At 34.7% G+C, this 25,002-nt stretch overlaps 2 protein-coding genes across 3 annotated transcripts in view; both read right to left on the bottom strand.

Moving 5' to 3' along the window:
* Window positions 1–25,002, bottom strand: part of TkR99D (Tachykinin-like receptor at 99D) — an 823,748-nt gene that overhangs the window by 197,205 nt on the left and 601,541 nt on the right. The gene's annotated exons all lie outside the window — the stretch shown is intronic.
* LOC138712450 (uncharacterized) lies at window positions 1,562–3,498 on the bottom strand. The gene is made up of 5 exons (XM_069844277.1): window positions 3,347–3,498; window positions 3,112–3,267; window positions 2,908–2,985; window positions 1,951–2,019; window positions 1,562–1,762 (listed from the first exon to the last, which is right to left on the bottom strand). The coding sequence occupies exons 2-5, from the start codon at window positions 3,206–3,208 to the stop codon at window positions 1,626–1,628; spliced, it is 381 nt and encodes a 126-aa protein (XP_069700378.1). The 5' UTR covers window positions 3,209–3,267; window positions 3,347–3,498; the 3' UTR covers window positions 1,562–1,625.

Raw genomic sequence — 25,002 nt, 5'->3', positions numbered from 1 at the left:
ATAGTTGGAAGAGACGGTCTATTTTACACTACCTTATAATGTAACTAATTAAAATACAGCCAAACAGGGACAGAAAATAAAAGAAAACAAGGTTAGATAATTGGGATTTTATTCTTTAGGTAATAGTGTATAGTGCACTTTAAGTCTGCAAAAACTAGTTACATAATTGAAATTACTATATTACTGTATACTATTTTACAATACATTCAACAACACAATTTTGACAAGGTCCATCATATCACTGTTTAACATACACTACATGTGTACTAGGGTTACCAGATTGTAACAATTTAAAAGCAGGTCACTTTAAATGAAAAAGAATTTTCCATATAAAAGCAGGGCATAATAGACTAACTTGATACTTGACGTGACGTCTTTTTACATTCTGTTATATAATTAGGTAATTTGTTTGTCTTTGTACAATAAAACTGATACAAAACTATTATCATGAATAGAATTGAAGTATACGGATTCTAAATTAGCTTTTACCTTATTTAATTTTCGGATTGTTAATACTTCTCTGGTGACTCGACTTGTTTGAGCAAGGATTTTACAAACATAATTCCTCTAATGGACCCCAACTCAATAGTTACTCTCTTTTGTCCATTGGGAATTGGCAAGAAAGAAAAGCAGGACAATTTCTGATTTTTACGAACCCTGGCAGGATGCAGGACATGTCAAGCGAAATCCAGAACATCTGGTAATCCTATACACACAGATACACTTACATATTTAGTGTGCAGTACATTGGTAAAGTCTATACAACAAATTGAATAATTGAAATTGTGGGGCCCAGTCGGATAAGAGAAAAAGCCACATCTATATATTTATATTTTGGAATGCTCTGCCATCTGTGCTCGTTTACAGATGTAAATGATACCATTTGAATAATGTGTTGTCATATAGTTTAGTCAGAACATATTTCTTCACATTCCAATGAGATATCCTACGTATCGAAATTTATGGTTTGTCCCCTTGTCTGCCTGGACCCATCAACTATTGGTTAGTCAACTGTCCAAAAACAGGTTTGGACCCTACAAGTAACACTCATGGGACAATCAGAGCAGGAGGTAATGAGTAAGAGTGGCCAATTCCTTTCTCCCCTCCGTTGCATACATCGCTGACTAGATACATATTACATTAATCGGATTTCAGATACTACAAAAAAATGTTTGATAATTGAAACTGTCATATTACTATCTACTATTTTGCAACACATTTTAGAACACTTTTCTAGGATCACATCTAAGGTTCTTAGACATAGTTGTTTGGCATACACATAACGGTAACGTATACCAAAATGTTGTATGTACTGAGGGTCAGAGTGAAATACATGAGCTGCATCACTTACTTGCATTATGTTGGGCAAAAAAGTTTACTGGGTGAACTGAAGGTATGTTAACCCCCAACTTCCAAAGTCAAATATCTCTCTTACATACACACACATGTACCACATACTGTAACTTTGCTCCCTATAATTACACAATATATTTAACATTTGCTAAAAAAAATTTTTCTGGGGCAAAAAAAAAAAATAAAAAATATAAAAAATTATAAAAAAGCTATGAACTTTCCACCAATATGATATTATACCTTTTTGTTACACACACTATGAGCTATTTACACTACTTTAAAGACACTGCAATTTTTTTCTCCAGTCTCTTCACCTTTGCTTTCAGAGCTGCCATTTTTAGTTTGTTGCTCCTGGGTGAAGATGAGAAGTGAGGACTCGAGAAAAGTTTTCGTTTTGCAACACCAGGACCTAAAGATTACGAAATTAACTTCAGATTAATCTAATTGCTGGGAACTATTTTAAATAAAAAATGAAACGTGACAACACCTTTAGCCTTGTTAAGTTAATGTAGGCCTAACAAAAGGCATGCAAGCTATGGATAGGCTATATAACATACTACAAAATTGACAATACATCAAAATGTGATCAATATTTACCAAGTTTGGAAGGAGGTGTAGCTGAAGCTGAAGGAAACTGTTCCATCTTGGATGTATTCATGTCAGTATCTAAGGAAAAAAATGATAAATTAAAGCAAGAATTGAACAGACTTTGTGCTCCATTCATTTCAAACTGCTCTTAACTGTACAAATTATAACTCATATAAATGTTAAGTAATAGTAACAATCCAAAAGTTTAATGCTGCAACAAATTTAATTGTGTTAATCTGAATTGTTCGTTGTAATGTAATATAAAATATTTTTTTGCTAATAGGCTGGGCTATAGAGGACAACTGACACTAACAGAAAGGGATAATCAGCAGAGGTGTTGGGATATTAAAGAGAAGTCAGTAAGAGGGAATGATAGTGTACTTCGTGTGCCAGGGAGACTTGTCAGGATATCAGCTGCAATATCGATCGTCTGGTTCAAAAGTGCGACAACACAAAAAAACAAGTTTTGAGATATCTTCAGTTGAAAGTTTCAAATAAATCCCCTAAAAAGGGACAGAGTTGTGGTTCATAACCACGACAATTAGAATTGAGTCAGTATTCAGGACGAGTATATCATGACCTTCCAGTTCATTATTAATAGATTTCGAAATGTAGTAATAATGAATTAATAAAGTCCATAGTTATAATTACTTCTAAAGCAGTTTATTTCGTTTTTATTCTTTTTGGTTGTAAATATGACTTATCTCAATATTGAATCGGAAAGAGCTCCGAAAGGGGCTTTCAGTAGTATAAATAACTAAAAAATGGCAATTTTTGAGTTGTCGCACTTTTGAACTGGACGATCGATATATAACAAGATAAACACCCTGCCCTGTAGTTAAGAGGATTTGTTATTATTCGCTACTGTAAAAGAATGAAGTATGAAAACTGCAGACATATGGCAGGGGGCAATTAACTTAAATGATTACTAGCATGTTACCAGGCTCACAAGACAGTATCGCTTACCTTCAGCTGTGGGAACCACATTGAATAGGAGCAATGGTTGCTGATAGCCCCTCAGCTGTTCACCAATCATACTGTTCCCTGTAATAATCACAAAAAAACGAAACATAATTAATTATGTATTTTGAAACATGTAATGTAAGAACAGCTGATGAGAAACTAAGGCATTCCTTGAAATCCATAAATTTGACTATGTGGAATAATTACCTTGTTGGCATGCATCTTTATTCATCCTGGCATATGCCGTCGAAGCAGTAATCTTTGAAGCTGGAGTACTCATAGGAGCAGGAATTGTTTGAGGCATAGCTGCCAAGCCTGCAGCCTACTCAGTTGCAGCTTGTAAACCTATGAGACTACGCGTACCTGAAAATAAAGAAAAGAGTAATGAAATCGGAAATTTTAAACATGAATGACATAAAAACATTGCTAGTGTACTAATTACCTTCAGCAGCTGCAGAATCAATCTTCGCCCTCCTAGCATACGTCCGCAAAGTCTTGTGATGCCTGAAAGTTGGGGTAGACCCCGGTGATAAGGTCGCTCGAGGCATAACTGGGCTAGATGGTGGGCTCCGGATTTCAGGGTTTGATGGCACCACTAATCCATTAGCATGAACAGTGGGCACTGCAGTTTGCTTAAGTATCACTTTTCGTGAAGAGCTATAATAGTCAGATTCAATGAAGTGGTCCATGCAGATTCTCAACCTGTGTGTGGCATCTGCGGCAACTCGATACCGGTCCTCTAGCCCACAAAATCGGAGCCACTTCCAACACCTAAAGCAATGGATTACAATTACTAATGAGATAAAGTAGAAGAAATATTGAATATAAATCATGCAAAAATTGGGGAAAAAAATAATAAGTTATCTGCTGCATTTGTGTTATTTTAAGAGATGTCTAATGCGTATCACTAGGTGGTGAGTGACCATAGGAAAACTGGTAGCAGCAACAGATATTGGGTACAAACTAAATTAAATATTAGGCCTAAGCTTATTATTATTATTATTATTATTATTATTATTATTATTGTTATTACTACACATGATTGAGAATTTCTCCAGAATGGCTAACTACATCAAAGAAGGCATAATTTTATTTTCCATAACTGTGAGATGTTTATACTAAAAACCACGTGGCTTTAGTTTGCAGCCATGTGGCCTAATGCTACAATTCAGGTTTACGAGGTTTCATTTTCAGCCTTCTTGCTCTTTTTCGTCAATATTTCACATTTCGTTACAGTTTGACTGAATTTCGGAACCATCTAAATTTATACTCCTACTATAATCCTAAATAAATTAGCAGAAAGCAATGCACAGCTCGTCTAACCTACTTCACCAAAAAGTACATTGTTTTCAAGTGTAAGGTTTAGGCTACACAGGACACAATAATAATACTAAAGCTTACCTCATAGGTTCCTGAGGAAAATAGAAAAAATGCTTCCCTCCCACAGTATTAACAGTCTTGCATCCAGGCGCTGAGCATCTTCCTCGAATCTTTTGCATTTTTCTGGAATCCATCTTGCCTTCATAACGCTGTTGGCTAGTCATCGGCCAACGTTCTGACTACTTCGTATCGGAGAGTGGAGAACGCTGGTCCTCACGTAGTTCTATGATTTACCACCTACGACGTCGGGCGCTGATCACCTTATTTCAGAATACCGCATCTAGATCGTCCAACCGGCGGAACAGGGCTCGCCGCCCGCCAAACTTCACGCAGTAATCCCGGGAGGGGCGGAGCTTACGAGCGATGACAATTCCCGGCCCCGGATTGGCCGATCCGCCAACCAATCCCGTTTCACCTGAGACAGCCACATCTATATAACCTTTCGACTTTCTGTTCGGACATCACTTCCCTGAAGATGGCTGCAGAGATAGCAGTCGAAAGCTTGGAGCATTCCAAAATCTTAACTCGGCTGATATCCCGCGAAAACATATTAGCGAGGGAGTAGATCGTGCTGTCCGCAGTTTCGCATCCTATTATATATTTATCCATGTTGTAACCTTGAAGGAGTGTCAGAATTAAGTGATAAGCGGACCAGGCGAATACATGCATTTTAACCCCTAAATTCACTAAACTTCATTTCTCACACTAGTTTATTAAACCGTGTCGGACTGTAAAGAAAACAACTATCGTAATGTCCATATTTTTCATGTTGTGCAATATTATAGTACTGTAAAATTTTAATTTTCCTACTATTTTTTCTATTGTTCTATTAAAATTAGAGCATATATCCTATTAACTTGTTGTATCCTATAGGATACATTGCCAATTTAAGGGTTAACAAACCATTAGTGCATTATTCGTGTATTTATTTTGCTGGTTTTCAATTTATCTACACAATTAGGTCTATCACTTAATTACTAATATAAACTTCGATTTATTGGGTTATGTATCCAGTGACCTGCTAAATTGACTGCCTAACATTATATTGGTCAGTAAATAATTAGACTAGTCAATCCAAGCAATAAGTCAAACTGAAAATCACAATAATTTATTTAATATCACAAACAGCAAACTACCATAGACTGAAAAATTAACGTTACTGTATTATAGCTATTAACTCTGTTATCTCCTGGCCTAGTTGCCTCATGAGTGATGCCTTATTGGTGTTATTTATGGGTTTCAAACCGGTCTTCGAACAGTTGACTAAACAACAACAATAACCCTATCCATGCACTTCGCTGCATTTGCTACAAACATATTTTTTTTTGTCAGCACGGTACAGTAAATTATGGTATGAAAAGGATTAAGCATTTTTTAATAACAACTTATAATCAACTTCCATTAGAATGCAAAGTTTTACAAAATTCCCCGTGTTTTAAGAAATGTTAAAGAAACGTTTTTGGCAAGATTATCATTTATTTTAATTCTCGGTTGGTTTATTTATTTCATACACTTTCTTCTTTCTACCTAAATCTTCAGTGGTGCCTTACTATTCTTATTTATTTTCTTTATTTAATTATTGTCATGTTCATGTTTTTCACAAACTGTAGCGGCACGGATATAAAACATATTATTTTAAAACTCATATATGTCGTTAAATATAGGTCCTATGAAAATTTCGCTCGGAGTAAAATTTGTCGGAATAGTTTTTATACCAACTTTTGTTATGTGATATTATCCTAAATAATTAATAAATGTCGAGATGTTTCGATTTATTTAATTTATTCCCCTTTTTAACCCCCATTTTATACAAAGTATTTTGAATGCCGTAGTTATAGCCTTAAGGCTAGTTCACAATAAACCGGGAACGGAAAAGACAACGAGAACGAGAACGGAAACATTGTTAAAATAAATGTATTTAAATGTGAGCATTCACAATTAAATTTGAAGTTCCCGTTCCCGGGCTCCGGCAAGCTTCTCGTTAATTGTGAATATTCACATTTAATACATTTATTTTAACAATATTTTCGTTCTCGACCATGTTGTAGTTTCCGTTCTCTGTTTATTGTGAACCAACCTTAACATCTAAGTTGTTTTACACATAAATTTTCGTAGAAATCGGTTCATCCATTATCGCATGAAAAGGTATCAAATATACAGTTATACAGACAAACATGTTCAAAACTACGATTTTCCATCTCAGGACATGTTAACATCAATTATTTTTGTAAAAGAGAAAATTACCAGAAACATTTAGGTTACAGTTTTATTATTAACTAGCCGTACCCGTGCGCTCCGCTGCACTCGTTAGAAATAAATATAAAGTAATTACATAATTAAAATAGGACATCTGATCCAGGGAACATTCGTGTTTGATAGAAGGATAAATCGTTTATTATATTACTTAATTTAAATTGTATTTAAAAAATTGAAATGCGATCATTTTGATCCAGAGACCACTCATTTGGTCATAAAAATTATTTTAGGAAATACAGGAAACGAATGTCTATCAAGTTTTCTGTGCATAAGAAGCTATTTTAATCTTACCTGTCCTCGATTCAGTCAGAAGTTACTGTAATAACATTATAGCATTATGTCCACTTTCCAATGGTGAATTAATAATTAATTATACAAATCGGTTAATTTAGCTTCAGATATTACTTCATACAAACACAGAAATATTCTCTGTAGGCTACCGTATGTTTCATAGCTTTCGATTGTTGTTGTCCAAGGCCCCTTATAGACGAAGTCATTTGTTTTTTATTTCATTACATCGCCTTAGATGGCGTTATTGTAATTTTGAAACTCATTTATCTCATTAAATATCAGTCCTATCAAAATTTTGCATGGAATAAAACTTATCGGAAATTATTTTTAAAGAAACTTTTGTTATGTAATATTTGTCATGATAATTAATAAGGGAGATATTTCGATTTATTTAATTCAAGCCCCCTTATAACCCCCCTTTTAAATAAAATATTTTGAATGTCATATAGCCTAAATTCTAAGTTACAACGAACGTAATTTATATTCCAATTTTCATATAAATCGGTTCATCCATTATCGCGTGAAAAGGTAACAAACATCCAGACAGACAGACAGACAGACAAACAAAAATTTCAAAAAAGCGATTTTCGGTTTCAGGGCTGTTAATTATACATGTTAGGACCAATTATTTTTGAAAAATCGAAAATTACCAGAAAAATTTCGGCTACAGATTTATTATTAGTATAGATGTAGATATAGATATCTGCGGCCTTGTATTTGATCCAGGAGGTTATCAAATTATTTCAATGTTGCATTTTATTACGCTCTTGTCGTGTATTCTAATAAGGAAAATGATTTGTGCGCATTACAAAACGACGAGATTAACGTTCTAAATAGACACAACATAACTGCACCACCGTGCGACATAAAATGGATTAAAAAGGAAACCCGTTAAAGACGACCCTTATCTACATGTACACACCGACAGTTTCATAAAGCTTGCAAAATTACGAGCAGCGGCGAGAGGTCTCCTTCAATGCGGGAATAATTTAGAGGTGGATTAAAATCTGATCCCTCCACCAACATGAAGCACGAGGCACACAGGGGTGCTGTTCTACAACTGGCAAATATTTCTTGTTTAACAAATATTGCAAGGACACGCGAACCCAGGGAGCAATGAAGCAAAGGATGAACGACCAGAGCTGTGCAGGAGAGCTGTAATTTATAGGATAATCGATAGCAATAAATTTGTGAAGTTGTGTAATACACAGGTAGGTAACTTGGCCACATTCGTTGCTTCCACAAATCATATCTCATTCCTGTGTGACATTGATGCGGCTGATTAAGTAGCTTGTGATGCGGAGCGGCGAGTGGGCGGGTCCCATGGAGCAGTAACTGTCTCTGCCTTTCTTTCGAGTTATGATTTATATCCACTGTTATAAAACGAAATTAATGTTCTGAATATTGCAAGATCATAGAACGAAGTAAAGTAGCTTCATTATAATTTTCAAGAAACTACTACTAGTAATAGCATTTTATTTAAAAACACAAATATTCTTATTTACTATTTATCACGCTTTCATCTGCAGAGATTATTCAGCATCAAAATTCTGACAAGTCGCTTTGAATACCTTACAACATTGCGGAATCGTACCTCTTTCTATTCCTATCTTTCACTGTGTCTGTTTGTCGCCTATGGAACCTCGTCATGTGAGGGATTGCCGAACAGTTAACAAATTTATGTTCAGAATCAAGAATTGCTTACTTTTACATGGAATTTGTCCGTGAGTGTTAGCTGATTTTTATAGGTTATTCTGTGTGTTTGTATAAATTGACATTTAGACCTATTATAAAGTAGAATTAAGATGCAAATTGTAATTACTTAATTATGTATCCTGTTTAGACAATATTTCATTATATTTAAGCTCCTTAATGTGCATGATAATGATTTTACTCGATTACTTAGATATTACCATTAGTTTTACTACGTTTGTTATTCCTATTGTTTCAATCTATATTTCACTTCAGGTACTGTGGAAGAGAAGGCCTCATGGCCTTAACTCTACCAGAATAAATAGATAGATAGATAGATAGATAGATAGATAGATAGATAGATAGATAGATAGATAGATAGATAGATAGATAGGTAGGTAGGTAGGTAGGTAGGTAGGTAGGTAGGTAGGTAGGTAGGTAGGTAGGTAGATAGATAGATAGATAGATAGATAGATAGATAGATAGATAGATAGATAGATAGATAGATAGATAGATAGATAGATAGATAGATAGATAGATAGATAGATAGATAAAGTAAATCAATAAATGAATAAATGAATGAATGAATAAATGAATAAATAAACGAATGAATAAATAAATAAATAAATAAGTTAGTAAATAAATAAATAAATAATTAAATAAATAAGTAAATAAGTAAATAAATCAACAAAAATAAGCAAATAAGTAAGTAAATAAATATATAAACAAATAAACACATAAATATATAAGCGAACAAATAAATAGATAAATAAAAAAGAAATAAATAAAAAGAGAAACAAATAAACAAACAAATAAATAAAGAAATGGACAAATAAATATATAAATAAATTAACATACAAACAAATAGATAAACAAAGAAAGAAATAAGTAAATTAGATAAATAAATAAATAAATAAAATAAATAAAGAAGAAGATAAATAAATTAATAAATTAATAAATAGATAAACAGAGAAACAGGTAAATAAATAAATACACAAGCAAACAAATAAATGGCTCAGGTTGTATGACAACAGCAAAATCGACAAGTTAGCAACTTCTAAATCCTCAATTTCTTCTCCATATATAAGTAGCAAATTTATTTCTAATTAGCACATATAGGCTACCTTACGGTTACCCATCGTCTACTGCGTTCGATCATATTCATATAACCGACTTGCATATCGATCGTTCAATTTGTTAGTAAGCAGACCGAGTTTCCGCAGTCTGCAGAACGGTTCATTACACACACATACGTACTGAAACTGTGTTATGTTTCCGATTAAGTTCTGCGGTTTGCCTACTGTCCACGGCAATCCCATTTAATTGCGATATCTGTGCCAGACATGAATATTTAGATGCTATGTAATAATTCAGAAAAATCCGAAATGGGTCATTTCAAGAAAGGAAAAAATTAAAATCAGATAACATTTCTGGTAATTTTTAAAAATTGAAACAAACCTCGTAGTTTGTTCAGAAGTGTATGTGTAAAAACTAGACATAACATTTCTGGTAGTTTTTAAAAATTTAAACAAACCTCGTAGTTTGTTCAGAAATGTATGTGTAAAAAATAGACAGATAACATTTCTGGTAATATTAAAAAAATTATACAAACCTCGTAGTTTGTTCAGAAGTGTATGTGTAAAAATAGACAGATAACATTTCTGGTAATTTTTAAAAATTTAAACAAACCTCGTAGTTTGTTCAGAAGTGTATGTGTAAAAAATAGACAGATAACATTTGTGGTAATATTTAAAAAATTATACAAACCTCGTAGTTTGTTCAGAAGTGTATGTGTAAAAAATAGACAGATAACATTTCTGGTAATTTTTTTAAAATTGAAACAAACCTCGTAGTTTGTTCAGAAGTGTATGTGTAAAAAATAGACAGATAACATTTCTGGTAATTTAAAAAAATTGAAACAAACCTCGTAGTTTGTTCAGAAGTGTATGTGTAAAAAATAGACAGGTAACATTTCTGGTAATTTTTTAAAATTTAAACAAACCTCGTAGTTTGTTCAGAAGTGTATGTGTAAAAAATAGACAGATAACATTTCTGGTAATATTAAAAAAATTATACAAACCTCGTAGTTTGTTCAGAAGTGTATGTGTAAAAGATAGACAGATAACATTTCTAGTAATTTTTAAAAATTGAAACAAACCTCGTAGTTTGTTCAGAAGTGTATGTGTATGTACATAAATTCATCATAAATCCATCCATGCACACATAATCATCATGCTCAAGGGGGAAGATCGAACGTTAGGTTAATTTGAACGAACTATTACGCCTAAATCCACCCAAGAGCATTGTCACATACTAGGTGACTAGGGTCTTCATACAACACACGGGAGTCACACAGTAAAGAACACAAACACAGGTTGTTGATTGTGTTGATTCTGAATCCGCTTTATATGTGCATGCCGTGATGTGTTTCAAGCCTGGCGGCGGAAGGGTATTATTTTTCGAGACCTGGCGACGCAAAAGTACTTTTATGATTTTTATTTCCAGCCACTATAATTTCTGGACATCTATTGTTAGCATTATTTGATATTATAAGGCTATATTTAATTTAGCCTATAAGGTAAGTATCTGTAATCAGATCTCATGCTTAACTGGGGGAGGTGTGGCTACATAAATTCTTGTAACAAAGACAGCAGAGCAGGTTTAGCGTGGCTAAGATTGGGGGCATGGAAGGGTAATAAAATTGTCAAAGAAGAAGGGGAGCGTCTTTGTCCGCTTTGCAAAGAAAAGGACTCCTATAAACATATTTTATTACAGTGTGTCGAATTGGAACATGTACGGAGAAAATATCTACCACCCTCGATGCTAAGTCAGAATAGGAGTTCGCTTGCATGTCTTGACCTCATTTGGAATAGAAAATGGGAACAAAAGACTAGATTGTTCCTCTTGAAGGCGAGAAAGATTAGAACTTCAGCTGTTGAAGTTTGTGACGCGAACTGAGGAAGGGATAAATAGTATCCAGCCAACTGTACACTTTTATGTATTTTAGGTTAGGATATATTATATAATATGTTTTGTGTGCCATTTTCATTTTAATATGTGTGTTCTTTTAGAGAGTAGTTGGATATAATCATAGGTGGGGGGGTGAAACCTACAAAGGAGGACTTGTTTTGGGTACAAAGCACGTACGGTCAGAAGACCCGTGCATTGGATTTTAGATAAAATTATGATAATATAAAATCTGTATGTATAATATTACATCAATAAATCCATCCATCTATCAATCTATCTGTAAATTCCCCAGGTTTCCAAAATTCGCTACTCGCCATTTTCGTTAAGATGCGACCAAAAGTCGGTAGCAGTAAATTAATGCATGATGTGTTAGAACTTCGTTGAATACGCAAGGTTCATTACCAGTATCTCTTGTTATGAGGTAGTTATGAGGTAGTGTGTTAACTATGGTTACCAGTATAAGATTTGCTCCAGGATGACTGCAAGAATGATGTCAGCAAGGAGACTAGTATTGCAGAACCACAAAATTGATATACGTAAAGTATAAATAATAAAAATGAAGACTAGTATTGCCTTGAATTTAAAGAGATGACTTTCTCTAAGAAAATTCAGATGCTTTACAAATATTATAGCGTTGTAATGACTTACAGAGCACTAGCTGACATAAGATATGAGAGCATATCAATGCAAAAGGAGAGAAAATTTGGGAATTTACCCCCCATCCCAATCAGCGAGCTAAAAGTGAAATAGCGAAATATATGAATGTGTTGCACAATACAGAGGCGTATAGACCATTTTAATTCATGTATAATTCCCTCCTCACGCACGGCAAACACGTCAGAGCTAGGGTACGTCATTCTCACACTTTGAACAAAATAATGTTTTCTCACATTCAAACTCTCTTCCTCCTTTTAAAATTCCTGTTGACGGCCATTTACATGTACCAATTATTACCCTTAATTAAGTAATGCAATGGTTAGTGCTGTTTTCAAAATGTTTCGTTTGTGCCAATTAAACCTGCCAATTTCCAATCATGTCTACCAGAAAAAAGGAAGGGAATAATGAAATTGTAAATGTTCGAAAGAGATCCCATTTTTCAACCAAGCAAGTAAAAGCGTTGAACATAGAAAATGTACAACTGCGTGGGTCATTTTTGTAAGTTGCAGTAATACTTACCCTTACAAATAGGCGGGAAAGATAACGCTTTTGCGTCACAGCAAAGTTTTGCTCATTCTGTAATTTTTCAGTAATTTTTAAAACGAAAAATTGGACATTGCTTTCCAAAGCGTTTTATAAAAAAGTTACAAAATTTTTAATTCGGGTGTTATTTCGCGAAAGCTGTAGCAGATATCGAGATGTCACGTGAATGGAGTTCATCAGGGTGTGGCGGAGTGGCCGTCGCAGCGCTGTAATAGAATTACCCGCGACTGAAGCGTCTGTCGGCGCGCCTGCAATTCTCAAGTTGTGCTCGCGGAGAAAGAATTAATTTAATCCGGGCGTAAACATACAGCCGCCGTGCAATTAAACTTGCGGCCGCTGTCACGCGCAGCGCGCCTCCTGTCGCATGCTGCCCAAAACTTTTTTTTCTATAATGGGACTCAAATTCACTACGAAAAAAAGGCGTATTGCGCAGACGTGCATGTTCTTACCGTTGATTTCATTTTGATGTTTCCTATAGCTAGGAGTACAGCTTTCATTAATTAACATTTATAGCATTAATAGCAAATGGTCGGAGACGCACAAAACATCTGCTAATGCTCGTAACTATGACAAATGAATAGATCACATTATTGCACGACTCTTGATTTGATGATAGCGAAGATTACTTTATCTACTTCATTCAATTATTATTATTATTATTATTATTATTATTATTATTATTATTATTATACGAATTGATTTTTCTCATTTTTCTACGAGAAAAAATGGTACATAGCTTAATGATACGGATATACATGCAGTATCACAAATTATTTTGTGCGAGATCGTGCGTATTTCCTTGTTTTCCGCACAGAACCAATACGCGGTAAGTGTGAAATACCACATTCAGTATTCCCAACGTAACACACATAACAATTTCCCTCTTCTTACCGCTTAAGAGCGACATTCATTTTACTGCTTTAGGCTTTTAACATATTATTTTTAGAGACTTTAACATAGTAATAATTATAAATTGGAAACTTACCACTGCATTTTTACCTAAATTGCAATGTTAATTATTGTTTTTAAATATTTGCAAAAATTAAGTAAAGTCTACTACTCCACGAAACTTATTGCATTCCTGATACAAGTAACATTAAGGAAGCCGTGAAAAAATCAACAAGATTCCAGATGCCGATGTTATTACTGCAATATGTTATATAAATAATATTGTTAAAATATTAAAATGAAAAATAAATAATTACATAACCTTACCGTTTGTTTTAAGTTCGCATTTATAGACTGGGGGGAAAAAATACAGACGTATATCACGGCCTGCTGGAGTATAGTAAACACAGAAAATATTTTATAGCAACAATGTTGAAGAAAGATATTTTGGTTTTCCGAAGTTGCCGTCATTAAACAGAAACCAACATGGAGATTTCATTGCAACTAATTAGAAATTCGTCTTTCAGGTATGTAATAAACGATCTTCGCACAAAATAATGTACGATACACGAGCGGTATGTTTGTTTTCATGTTCTCGGAAATTAAAAAAGCTCAACTACGTTTCGCTTTTTCAATCTTTTCCTCGAACATGAAAACGTCAACATACCGCTCTTGTAACGTATATTACTATAGCATTTAGTAAACGTCGGACAATGTCACATGCTATCAATATGATGATACTACTTGAAATAATAGTTCATCAGGGACAGATATTCCATTTCTCTTCTACTTAGCTCGTTACTTAAATAATAAATACATTTACCCTCCAGTATTCAAAGTTATATTTTCCTAAACTGTTAAAAGTTTGTGGCACTAATTGTACCAGAACAATGGAAGGAGTCCATAATTGTACCTATTTTTAAGAAGGGGGACAAGACTAACTTTGTAACTTTCGAGGAATATCACTTTTGTTGACCGTAATATAAAATGTTGTCCAATATTCTTTTGAGAAGATTAACTCCGTACGTAGATGAAATTATTGGGGATCATCAATGTGGTTTTAGGCGTAATAGATCAACTATTGATAGTGGTATTCCCAAGAAACTAGTTCGATTAATTAAAATGTATCTCAGTGAAACTTATACCAGAGTCCTTATAGGCCAGATTCTATCTGATGCTTTTCCAATTTACTGCGGGCCAAAACAAGGAGATGCACTATCAGCTTTACTTTTTAACTTGCCATTAGGAAAGAATATGCCATTAGGAAAGTTCAGGATAACAGGCAGGGTTTGGAATTGAACGGGTTATATCAGCTTCTTGTCTATGCAGATGACGTGAATATGTTAGGAGAAAATCCACGAACGATTAGGAAAAACACGGAAATTTTACTTGAAGCAAGCAAAGCGATAGGTTTGGAAGTAAATCCCGAAAAGACAAAGTATATGATTATGTCTCGTGACCAGAATATTGTAGGAAATGGAAATATAAAAATTGGTGATTTATCCTTCGAAGAAGTGGAAAAATTCAAATATCTTGGAGCAACAGTAACATATATAAGTGACACCCGGGAAGAAATTAAACGTAGAATAAATATGGGAAATGCCTGTTATTATTCGGTTGAGAAGCTTTTGTCATCTAGTCTGCTGTCAGAAAATCTGAAAGTTAGAATTTATAAAACAGTTATATTACCGGTTGTTTTGTACGGTTGTGAAACTTGGACTCTCACTTTGAGAGAGGAATAGAGATTAAGGGTGTTTGAGAGTAAGGTTCTTAGGAAAATATTTAGGGCTAAGAGGGATGAAGTTACAGGAGAATGGAGAAAGTTACACATCGCAGAACTGCACGCATTGTATTCTTCACCTGACATAATTAGGAACGTTAACGTTGAGATGGGCAGAGCATGTGGCACGTATGGGCGAATCCAGAAATGCATATAGAGTGTTAGTTGGGAGGCCGGAGGGAAAAAGACCTTTGGGGAGGCCGAGACGTAGATGGGAGGATAATATTAAAATGAATTTGAGGGAAGTGAGATATGATGATAGAGACTGGATTAATCTTGCACAGGATAGGGACCGATGGCGGGCTTATATTAGTGTGGCAATGAACCTGCGGGTTCCTTAAAAGTCATTTGTAAGTAAAGATCACTGTGACATAGCCAAAGAGACGGAGTTGATAACACCTGTTAAATATGAAAAATAATAGCTTGAAAACTTTTTGACTTGTAGCCCGTATGATTGCTTTCACATCTTTGTAAACCAGTACCCTCCAACATAGTTGTAAAACAAAATTTAAGCAAGAAAATAATATTTGTTTTATTGAATTACTTACACCCAAAAGGAACAATTTATTTTACAATACATCGAATGAGCTAGAATTTCCGTTAGCACGAATTATATTTGTTCCAACAGGCTGAATTTTAAGAAAGCTTGTTTCAGCGGAAAGGAAGCTAAATTGGTAAAATTGTTACTAAGCCAATATAATAAAACAATTAATATTGTTCACGGAGTCAAATATGCATGTACCAATTTTTATCTCAAGTTTCATTTCTGACTAGCAAGGTTGTTTTTAATTCTAATTCTGCAATTAATAACATGCCCTGAATTTTGTAGGCTACCTCCAATATGGGGAAGCTCCGTTATGAGCTTCACAATATTTTTTCATCAGCTTTGTATATAAGCGATCGATGGACTGGACTCGCGTAACAAATACATTAAAATAATGAGTCCGCGGTCACGAGGCCGCCGTCCTGTTATCAGGCAGCAGACGGATGACAGCGCACAAGAAATTTATCACCTGATTAATTACCCGGACTCCCGGGGTCGTTTAACGCATCAACAGAACGAACTGCACGATGTTCGCTACTTTCTTCCAGCTTTTAATTTATTTTTCCAGTTAGATTAATATCAAGGCAGAGCCCAATCTTTTCATATGATCGTCTTAGCTGAAGTACATCTGAACTGCATAGGCCTACACTATTTATTTTCTTTTACCTTTCGTCCATTAATATTACTACATAAAATAATTATTACAATATGTTTAAGAAGAAAACTTGATCATCCAACTCGTCTCATGTATAAAGAATTTAATGTTTTGAATATCAAGCAAATTTATATGTATACTATTTTGAATCACTACCATATTTTTTAGTAGGTTATTTTACAACGCTTTATCAACATCTTAGGTTATTTAGTGTCTGAATGAGATGAAGGTGATAATGCCGGTGAAATGAGTCCGGGGTCCAACACCGAAAGTTACCCAACATTTGCTCATATTGGGTTGAGGGAAAACCCCGGAAGAACCTCAACCAGGTAACTTGCCCCGACAGGGAATCGAACCCGGGCCACCTGGTTTTGCGGCCAGAAGCGCTGACCGTTATTCCACAGATGTGGACACTACCATAAATATCAAGCTAAATTTATATCATCCGATCATGGCCACAACACAAGAAGATACAATATTTCGCTCCCCCTCATTGAACGAAAATGTAAGACTGAAGCAGGTCTAAGGCACAGTTCTAATACGGTCCAATATTACGGAATTCTAAACTATAATTATTAAACAATACATTATTCAAAAAACAAATGCTGGAACTGTTTTTAAAATTATAATCATGCAAATTCTTATCCTCAATTTTTGGTCACTTTAACAATGTCGTATTCTTAACATATGGGGACACTTATGTGAGTTTTAAATCTTTTACAATTTTCATCCAAAATTTATAAATTTTAAACTACATAAACATGCCTACAATACTATCATATGTAAAGATTTGGTGCTATTACGTCTAATAGTTTTGAAATGATATGTTTTAAATGTATTTTATATTGACATCACTAAAAAAGGCCCCTTGCGTCACAATTTTCACAATTTTTAGTTTATATTAGCTCAAAATCTTCAAAATAGTCATGGGAACATAAATTATTAGTTTTTTGAGCTCGACCTAAATAGAGAGCCATAATACATTTTTAAGTGGGTTTTCTTAATTTTTCACCATTATTTCACCATAGTGTCCCCTTAATGTGTTTATGTACATGTAACGTTTGTTTATTTGTTTGTTTTCGTTTTATTTCTTATTCTTTTTAAATTTTATGTGTAATTACAGCCGTTAACAGTTTAATCACAGTTGTGATTATTATTATTATTATTAGTTTTTTTTCTCCTATTCAGCTTTCATCATTGGTCACACCCGACCGCAAGCAGCTTGCTTTCTTGGGTGTGACGCAGTTACAATTATATTTATACAACAATTTATAATGCATTTGAATATGAGACTGGTAATCAATTTCGAATTTTGAAGAATATTCATATACGAGTATTACAATAATAGTGTAAAATCTTTGTTAATGTATGTAATTTTTGCTTGCAATAATAAACTTAAACTTACACCTGCAATTAGAGGGGACACACAGTGAGGTTTCTACTGCACTACCAAAACTTCTGTGCCTTTGACCTAGAAAATCGAGCGCTAGTGCAGTTCTTATCACCTACCAGCTGGGTCGTGTGCGTGTTATGCAACTGGAGTACGATTCTCATGATTGCGTCAATTACTGTGTTGTCATATCTGACGAAATCACCATAAAAGATATGTTACAGATGTCGGATTATATCTCGGACGGTCAGTGACGCGTTAAATTTTAAATGGCTTATCTTACAATGTGGGCATCGGCGTATTGAAAAATATTACAACTTTCCTCCCATCCCCTCACTTCCCCATCGCTATTATCCTAGATCTTATATATAACAGATAACTCATCGCTATGTTAAAATCGTCAGCACTTTGTAGAGAACAACCTCCAGGATCGCCAGCCGTCCGCCGTAAACGAACACGAGATGGCAGTACAGTCGCTATTGCAATTCAAATGGAAATTATGACGTGACTCCTTATGTAACAACTAGATGGCAGCGTAGTAAACCTGACAAAAGTTGTTAACATCAAAGCCCATAACGCCGACCTATCTGGATATATATGATCTGGGGTATTATGCAATACTGTCGAAAATTAACGCGCTGAACCACAATTAAACCAGCTGTTACTTGTCCATGTGACTTTTCAAACAGCGCCGTACTGAACGAAGCCTGTCTTCAGGCGTACACTCTTTATATATTGTAGTAGGAAGAATCTTGAACTCTATTTCTCTGCAGTATCGCTATACTTTTACTCTCATATCTGATCGAATACGAAGAAAGTAAATAATAAACTAAATGAAAATTAACTTAATTTATCTGTGCCGAACGCTTAGTTCGCAACAAGCTATTGTGTGCATTCTTCTAAGCTCTTGGCTGTGTTAACTGGAGGGTCTTAACACAAACAATACACATAGTGACAAAGAGAACTCGGCTTGACGTCATCGCATTGTTCCGCTGACCTATGAATGCAAATGCCAAGACATGTTCTGGTCCTTGCTGATTAGTCCACAGACAAAGGCGACTTAAAGTCGTCATCTGAGAAGAAGTTGCTAACAACGGAAAGGAGGTCTCTGTTACTTGCAGCATCACAATGGGGAGCCTTAAAGGGCATCTCTTGACACTACTGTCAAGATATTAACCAGTGCTTTATGCATTGTGTTGGGTTGATTGGGCTGTAGGCGCATAATATAGATCCCAATAAATTCATCAGCTTTACAGTCAACTCTCAAGAAAAGAAACAGAATGTGACAGTCATATTTTGTCAAGTGGCAGCAATTTTAGCATTTATCTCAGTATGATTCAAAAGCTGACGAAATATCTTCTCTATTTTCAAAACTGAAAATTGCAGTGGAGTGAAACAAATGCAACGTCTGAAGCAAGAAGACAGGAAACTTCGGGCTATGCCAAAAGTGTTAGCGTCATCATCATTATCACATTCTTTCACGAGTATAGATTGATGTTAGTGGTCTGTTTCGAAGTCCAAAAGGATTCCATCTGTCAGTAGTTTAAGGAAACTGATTTGTATGTCCTCTTTCACCTCTGGAATGAAAGCACCTATGGATAACAGCACAACTATGTTTTCAAAAGTAAAGTCAAATTCATGGCCGTTCCTGTGAGGTGTAGAGCACTTATAGCGTAGAAAAAATAATAAAACTGTATGCTGAATTGTCTGACTGGAGTGGAATATTTTAAATGTAAAGAAGGGTGAATACAACGAACTATCACAAGAGTGTTTTCCTTGTGTACTTATTTCATTCTAATAAGAATAAGAAGATCTATGCTTTAGCAGGTTAAATGAAGGATGATAAATGAAACAACAGAAATGAGATTTAAAAGGCTATGTCCAGGCTTAAGACAACCTAACAGGTATTGCAATTAAACACTATATTTTTATAGAAAAAAAAAACATTTATATTGTTTGAACATGTAAGTCATGCCTGGATACTAATACTTTAATCGAGTCACTGCAGACTAACCCTTAACTCTCCACTCCATCTTCTCTGGCTGAGTAATATTTCGGTCCGATACGAGTAGACAGGAAGGTAAGCATAGCTCAGTGACGGATTGTATAGGGCAGACATCATAGCTTTTACGAATTTTCTGCTCTCTCTGGTCGCTTGAAATTCGCCACTGACGCACAGTGCCTTATTGTACGTTTCTTTATAAGGCGGTGTAAGCGAAAAGGACATGGACAGGGATTTCTTCGTTTCCTTTCAATATTCACTTTTATGGCCAGGTTGATGTAAGGTATATTAGATGAGGGAATTAAAGGTGGAGGTGCCAAGATTATAATAATAATAATAATAATAATAATAATAATAATAATAATAATAATAATACCTACTTAATGTCTTTTAAGGAACCCGGAGGTTCATTGCCGCCCTCACATAAGCCCGCAATTGATCCCTATCCTGAGCAAGATTAATCCAGTCTCTACCATCATAACCCACCTCCCTCAAATCCATTTTAATATTATCTTCCCATCTACGTCTCGGCCTCCCAACTAACACTCTATATGCATTTCTGGATTCGCCCATACGTGCTACATGCCCTGCCCATCTCAAACGTCTTGATTTTATGTTCCTAATTATGTCAGGTGAAGTATACAATGCGTGCAGTTCTGCGTTGTGTGACTTTCTCCATTCTCCTGTAACTTCATCCCTCTTAGCCCCAAATATTTTCCTAATCACCTTATTCTCAAACACACTTAATCTCTGTTCCTTTCTCAAAGTGAGAGTCCAAGTTTCACAACCATACAGAACAACCGGTAATGTAACTGTTTTACAAATTCTAACATTCATATTTTTGACAGCAGAGTAGAAGACAAAAGCTTCTCAACCGAATAATAACAGGCATTTCCCATATTTATTCTGCGTTTAATTTCCTCCCGAGTGTCATTTACATCTGTTACTGTTACTCCAAGATATTTGAATAATAATAATAATAATAATAATAATAATAATATGTTAATATTAATAAAATTACACTTTCGTGCATCCCATAAAATAAAGAGTCTAGTTGAAACAATTATGATATACATAATACGGAAATGCTACAGGAAATAATGGCTACCCGACGTGAGGAAAGTCAGTTCTTACATTGATCTAGATTCATTTTCCGGGCTGATTAGCTCTTGCATTATTCGTCTTACATTTCCACCGTCTACAAACAAGTTTGTTCGAACTCTTGTATTTTAATTTATTGGTTATAAATCGTGAAATGTAGTAGAATCGTCTATACATAAAAAGAACAGAATCTTAAAATGGTGTGCAATGAAAGTGTTCTAAAATCCCTCCCCCCCAAAGAATCGTATTCGTACCGGTTATTCAAAATCAGAATGTCAGAATCTTTTCTTGTAAGTAACAGTAAAAAAAAAAAACACATTATTCTACTTCATTTAAGAGGCTGGGAAATCTGCCAGTTTGACTTCACAATGATTCCCTGCAAACGTTTTTGCGATCTTCTCAATCTGTTGCCAATACATCGACCCAGTCAAAAGTTATCGGATACTGTGATCCTATAATGCCTATGCAACCAGCGAAATTTAATAATCATATCATATTATCACCATCACCAATAAAGCTTAGTCTTCATTACATGCATTCTTAGTAACTTTCTTTGGTTTCAGCTGAAATTGTTAAAAAATCAGTTTTAGAGGCTCTTATCTATTCGAAAATGTTATTTAGCGACGCTGTATCAGCTACTGGGTTATTTAGCGTCGATGGAATTGGTGATAGCGAGATAGTATTTAGCGAGATAAAACCGAGTATTCGCCATAAATTACCTGACATTCGCTTTACTGTTGGGAAAAACATCGGAAAAAACAACCAGGTAATTGGCCCAAGTGAGAATCGAACCCATGCCCGAGCGTAACTCCGGATCAGCAGGCAAACGCTCTACCACCTTAGTCACGTCGGTGACTTATATGTCTTACTAAGAATTTTTTTATTCAGAATTAAATATCATAATTTATTTCGTTACAATTTTTTCTAATATCTCCTAGAATACATCTATATTTCATATGTAATATTTTATACCTTCCGCTCTGATATCGATTAACTCCCTGCTCTATTGCCTGAAGTTCACATGCAAATATAACATGCCGATGTTGCTAAAATTTTAACTTTGAATTTGGTAGAATGTTTGGGAAATGCCTTTTATCATTCGGTTGAGAAAGTTGGAATTTATAAAACAGTACCGATTGTTCTGTATGGCTGTGAAACTTGGACTCTCACTTTGAGAGAGGAATAGAGGTTAAGGCTGTTCGAGAATAAGGTGCTTCGGAAATTATTTGGGGCTAAGTGGGATGAAGTTACAGGAGAATGGAGAAAGTTACACAACGCAAAACTGCACGCATTATATTCTTCACCTAATATAATTAGGAACATTAAATGCAGACTTTTAAGATGGCCACCACATATATCACGTGTGGGTGAATCCAGAAATGCGTAGACCTATAGTGTGCTAATTGGAAGACCGGAGAGAAAAATTACTTTTTGAGAGGCCGAGACGTAGATGGGAGAATAATATGAAAATGGATTTGAGGGAGGTGAGATATGTTAGGGACTGAATTAATCTTGCTCAGGATAGGGACCGATGGCGGGCTTATGTGAAGGCGGCAGTGAACCTCCGGGTTCTGTAAAAGCCACTTTTAAGTCAGTAAGTAAATGCAAATTCATATCCCAGTTCTGCTATCTCGTTTCCTTGCAACACATGTTTCATTGTCATAGATTTCATTGTTTTAAGACGCTTACCTTGTGATTATTATTATTACTATTATTATTATTATTATCATCATCATCATTATTATTATTATTATTATTATTATTATTATTATTATTATTATTATTTATGTGTGCTCAGAATTTGTGTGTATGTTTTGTAAGCAATGTTCGCAAATATCATAGTATCCCATCCCTGGAAGCAATAGGTTGGCTTAAACTAGATAAGAAAATAAATTTACATTCACTTCTCCTTTTATTCGAAGTATTTCACTCTTCTATTCCTTCGTACCTGTCGTCTCGCTTCACTTACCTTTCCTCCTACCATAATCTGAACACACGCTCTCGCCATGAAACAATACTAACAATACCATCCCATCGCACCTCCTCATACTCATTCTCTTTCACAATAGCCCTACCAAGACTCTGGATTTCGCTACCTGCTAGCATCAGGGACTGTCGAAATAAAATTTAATTCAAATACAAACTTACTAGGCACTTTTTCAGTAATTGAAAATCGTTCAGACATGGCTTCTTGTAAATAGTTACCTTATTCTAGAACAAAATATTTCAATATCCGGTAATTTCATCACTATATAATTTTATTCTAGGTTTAATGTTTACTTAAGTAAAAAAAATCTTTCTTTGTTCTTAACTTCCACAATAAACTGTCTAGCTTTTATTAATCAGTTACGATAATCTTTTAGTACTTTGATTTTTATTGTATTTGAAAATTTAATATTAATTGTAATTATAATTGTAATTCTATTCTTAATATTTTAGAGGGGAAGAGAAGGCATGATGGCCTTATTTCTACTAGGTTAAATAAATACATATAGTATTACTATACTGGTTATTCTCTGTTGGTTTAATCGTTTCGTTACCCTTAAAATATATCCTCCAATACCAGCTTTGAACTCACGAGAAAGTCAACCACTTGAAGACCAATACGTTTTGAGTCTCAAAAGTCGTTAAGTTTTTTAGATTATCGTCATATTATAGCAGCGATATTGATTATAAGGCCATGGCGTTAATGATGGTGCTTGTATGATATAAAAATAGGCAACAACTTTATAGGATCCATTGTCTCTTTGGCTGAAAGAAGAGTCGACTGCATACATAGAGAAAAAAATTGTAACCTCATGACAATACGACATCGCAGCCATCAACGAGTGAAACCGGACTTGAATCTTTAGAGACGAAACAGAAGAAAGCGCAAAATAGTGGAAAAAGAAATGAAAACGTAGCGTCGGATCACATTGCTATCGATTCACTCAAGCCCTGGATGACGACATTGTTTCAGGGTTTACTGCTAATATTCACTGTTGTAGGCTATATGGCAGAGCAGTAAATGATTGAGACTCATTAAAATATTCAAGAAGAAAGCTAGAGTCCATATATATTAAGAATAGTACATTATGCAACGAGCCTATAATGATAGTAATTAAGACGCGAGTATGTTTGTTTATGAAACGAGCGCAAGCGAGTTTCATAATTTTCATACGAGCGTCTTAATTACCATTATAGGCAAGTTTCATATGACTTTTTATGCTCGACCATATTTCTAACTTGAAATTATTCAGAAGTATTCATTATATTCGTATCTAACTGGAGAGCGGAAGTGACCTTGTGCATAGCTCGTAAATTGTGAAATGTGCGTAGACGCGAAAGTATTGATTTTTTCCGAGGAACAATAATGTCATTGACCTTGATATAATTTAGAGAATAACATGGACTAATTTTGATATAACCTGGAAATTGATTTAGAATTGAAAAAACGTGATGACAAATTGAATTTATTTGAATATGATTTACAATTAACGCTAATTATTATAGCAACAGAACATAACCTTCTGCGACAGTATTGGATTTCCAGCCTCCGTGACGTTTCCCTCGTTGTCTTTCGATTGCATATCCGAGAATAATCGAAAACCTGAACTTTAATGAATAGGTGTACTTTAATGACATCCATTAAAGGACTGCTACCTGGTGTATAATTACTACATTTCGGCATGGTCGAGCATAAAATATAATAGTTCATATATACATCTTGATTACAGAACTTTTAACACTATATCACTTCGGAAAATGTATTATTTGTCTTTCTTGTGTTAAATTTTATATTATATTACCTTGTTAAAATGTTTCAGCCTGCTATTGGCCATCATCAGAACTGATTGTTGCTGGTCTTGGCGCCTTTTGTTTTATTTCCTGTGGGGGTGTGTTTGTGTAGTGGAGTCAAAGAGTGTGTGTGTTCTGAAATTGAGTTGTGTGTTGAGAATTTCTTTTGAAC

This window comes from Periplaneta americana, chromosome 13 (genome assembly GCF_040183065.1).
Source record: "Periplaneta americana isolate PAMFEO1 chromosome 13, P.americana_PAMFEO1_priV1, whole genome shotgun sequence".
NCBI lineage: Eukaryota > Metazoa > Arthropoda > Insecta > Blattodea > Blattidae > Periplaneta > Periplaneta americana.
Note: the sequence above shows the minus strand (reverse complement) of the source record. Positions and strands in the feature narration are given on the sequence as shown.

What these genes read in the sequence shown, in the direction of transcription:
- LOC138712450 (XM_069844277.1), bottom strand. Translation starts at nt 3,208, where the DNA reads ATGCCTCAAACAATTCCTGCTCCTATGAGTACTCCAGCTTCAAAGATT. An exon ending in TAAAGATGCATGCCAACAAG is followed by an intron (nt 2,986 to 3,111) that starts GTAATTATTCCA and finishes TGATTATTACAG; the next exon opens with GGAACAGTATGATTGGTGAA. An exon ending in TACACCTCCTTCCAAACTTG is followed by an intron (nt 1,763 to 1,950) that starts GTAAATATTGAT and finishes CGTAATCTTTAG; the next exon opens with GTCCTGGTGTTGCAAAACGA.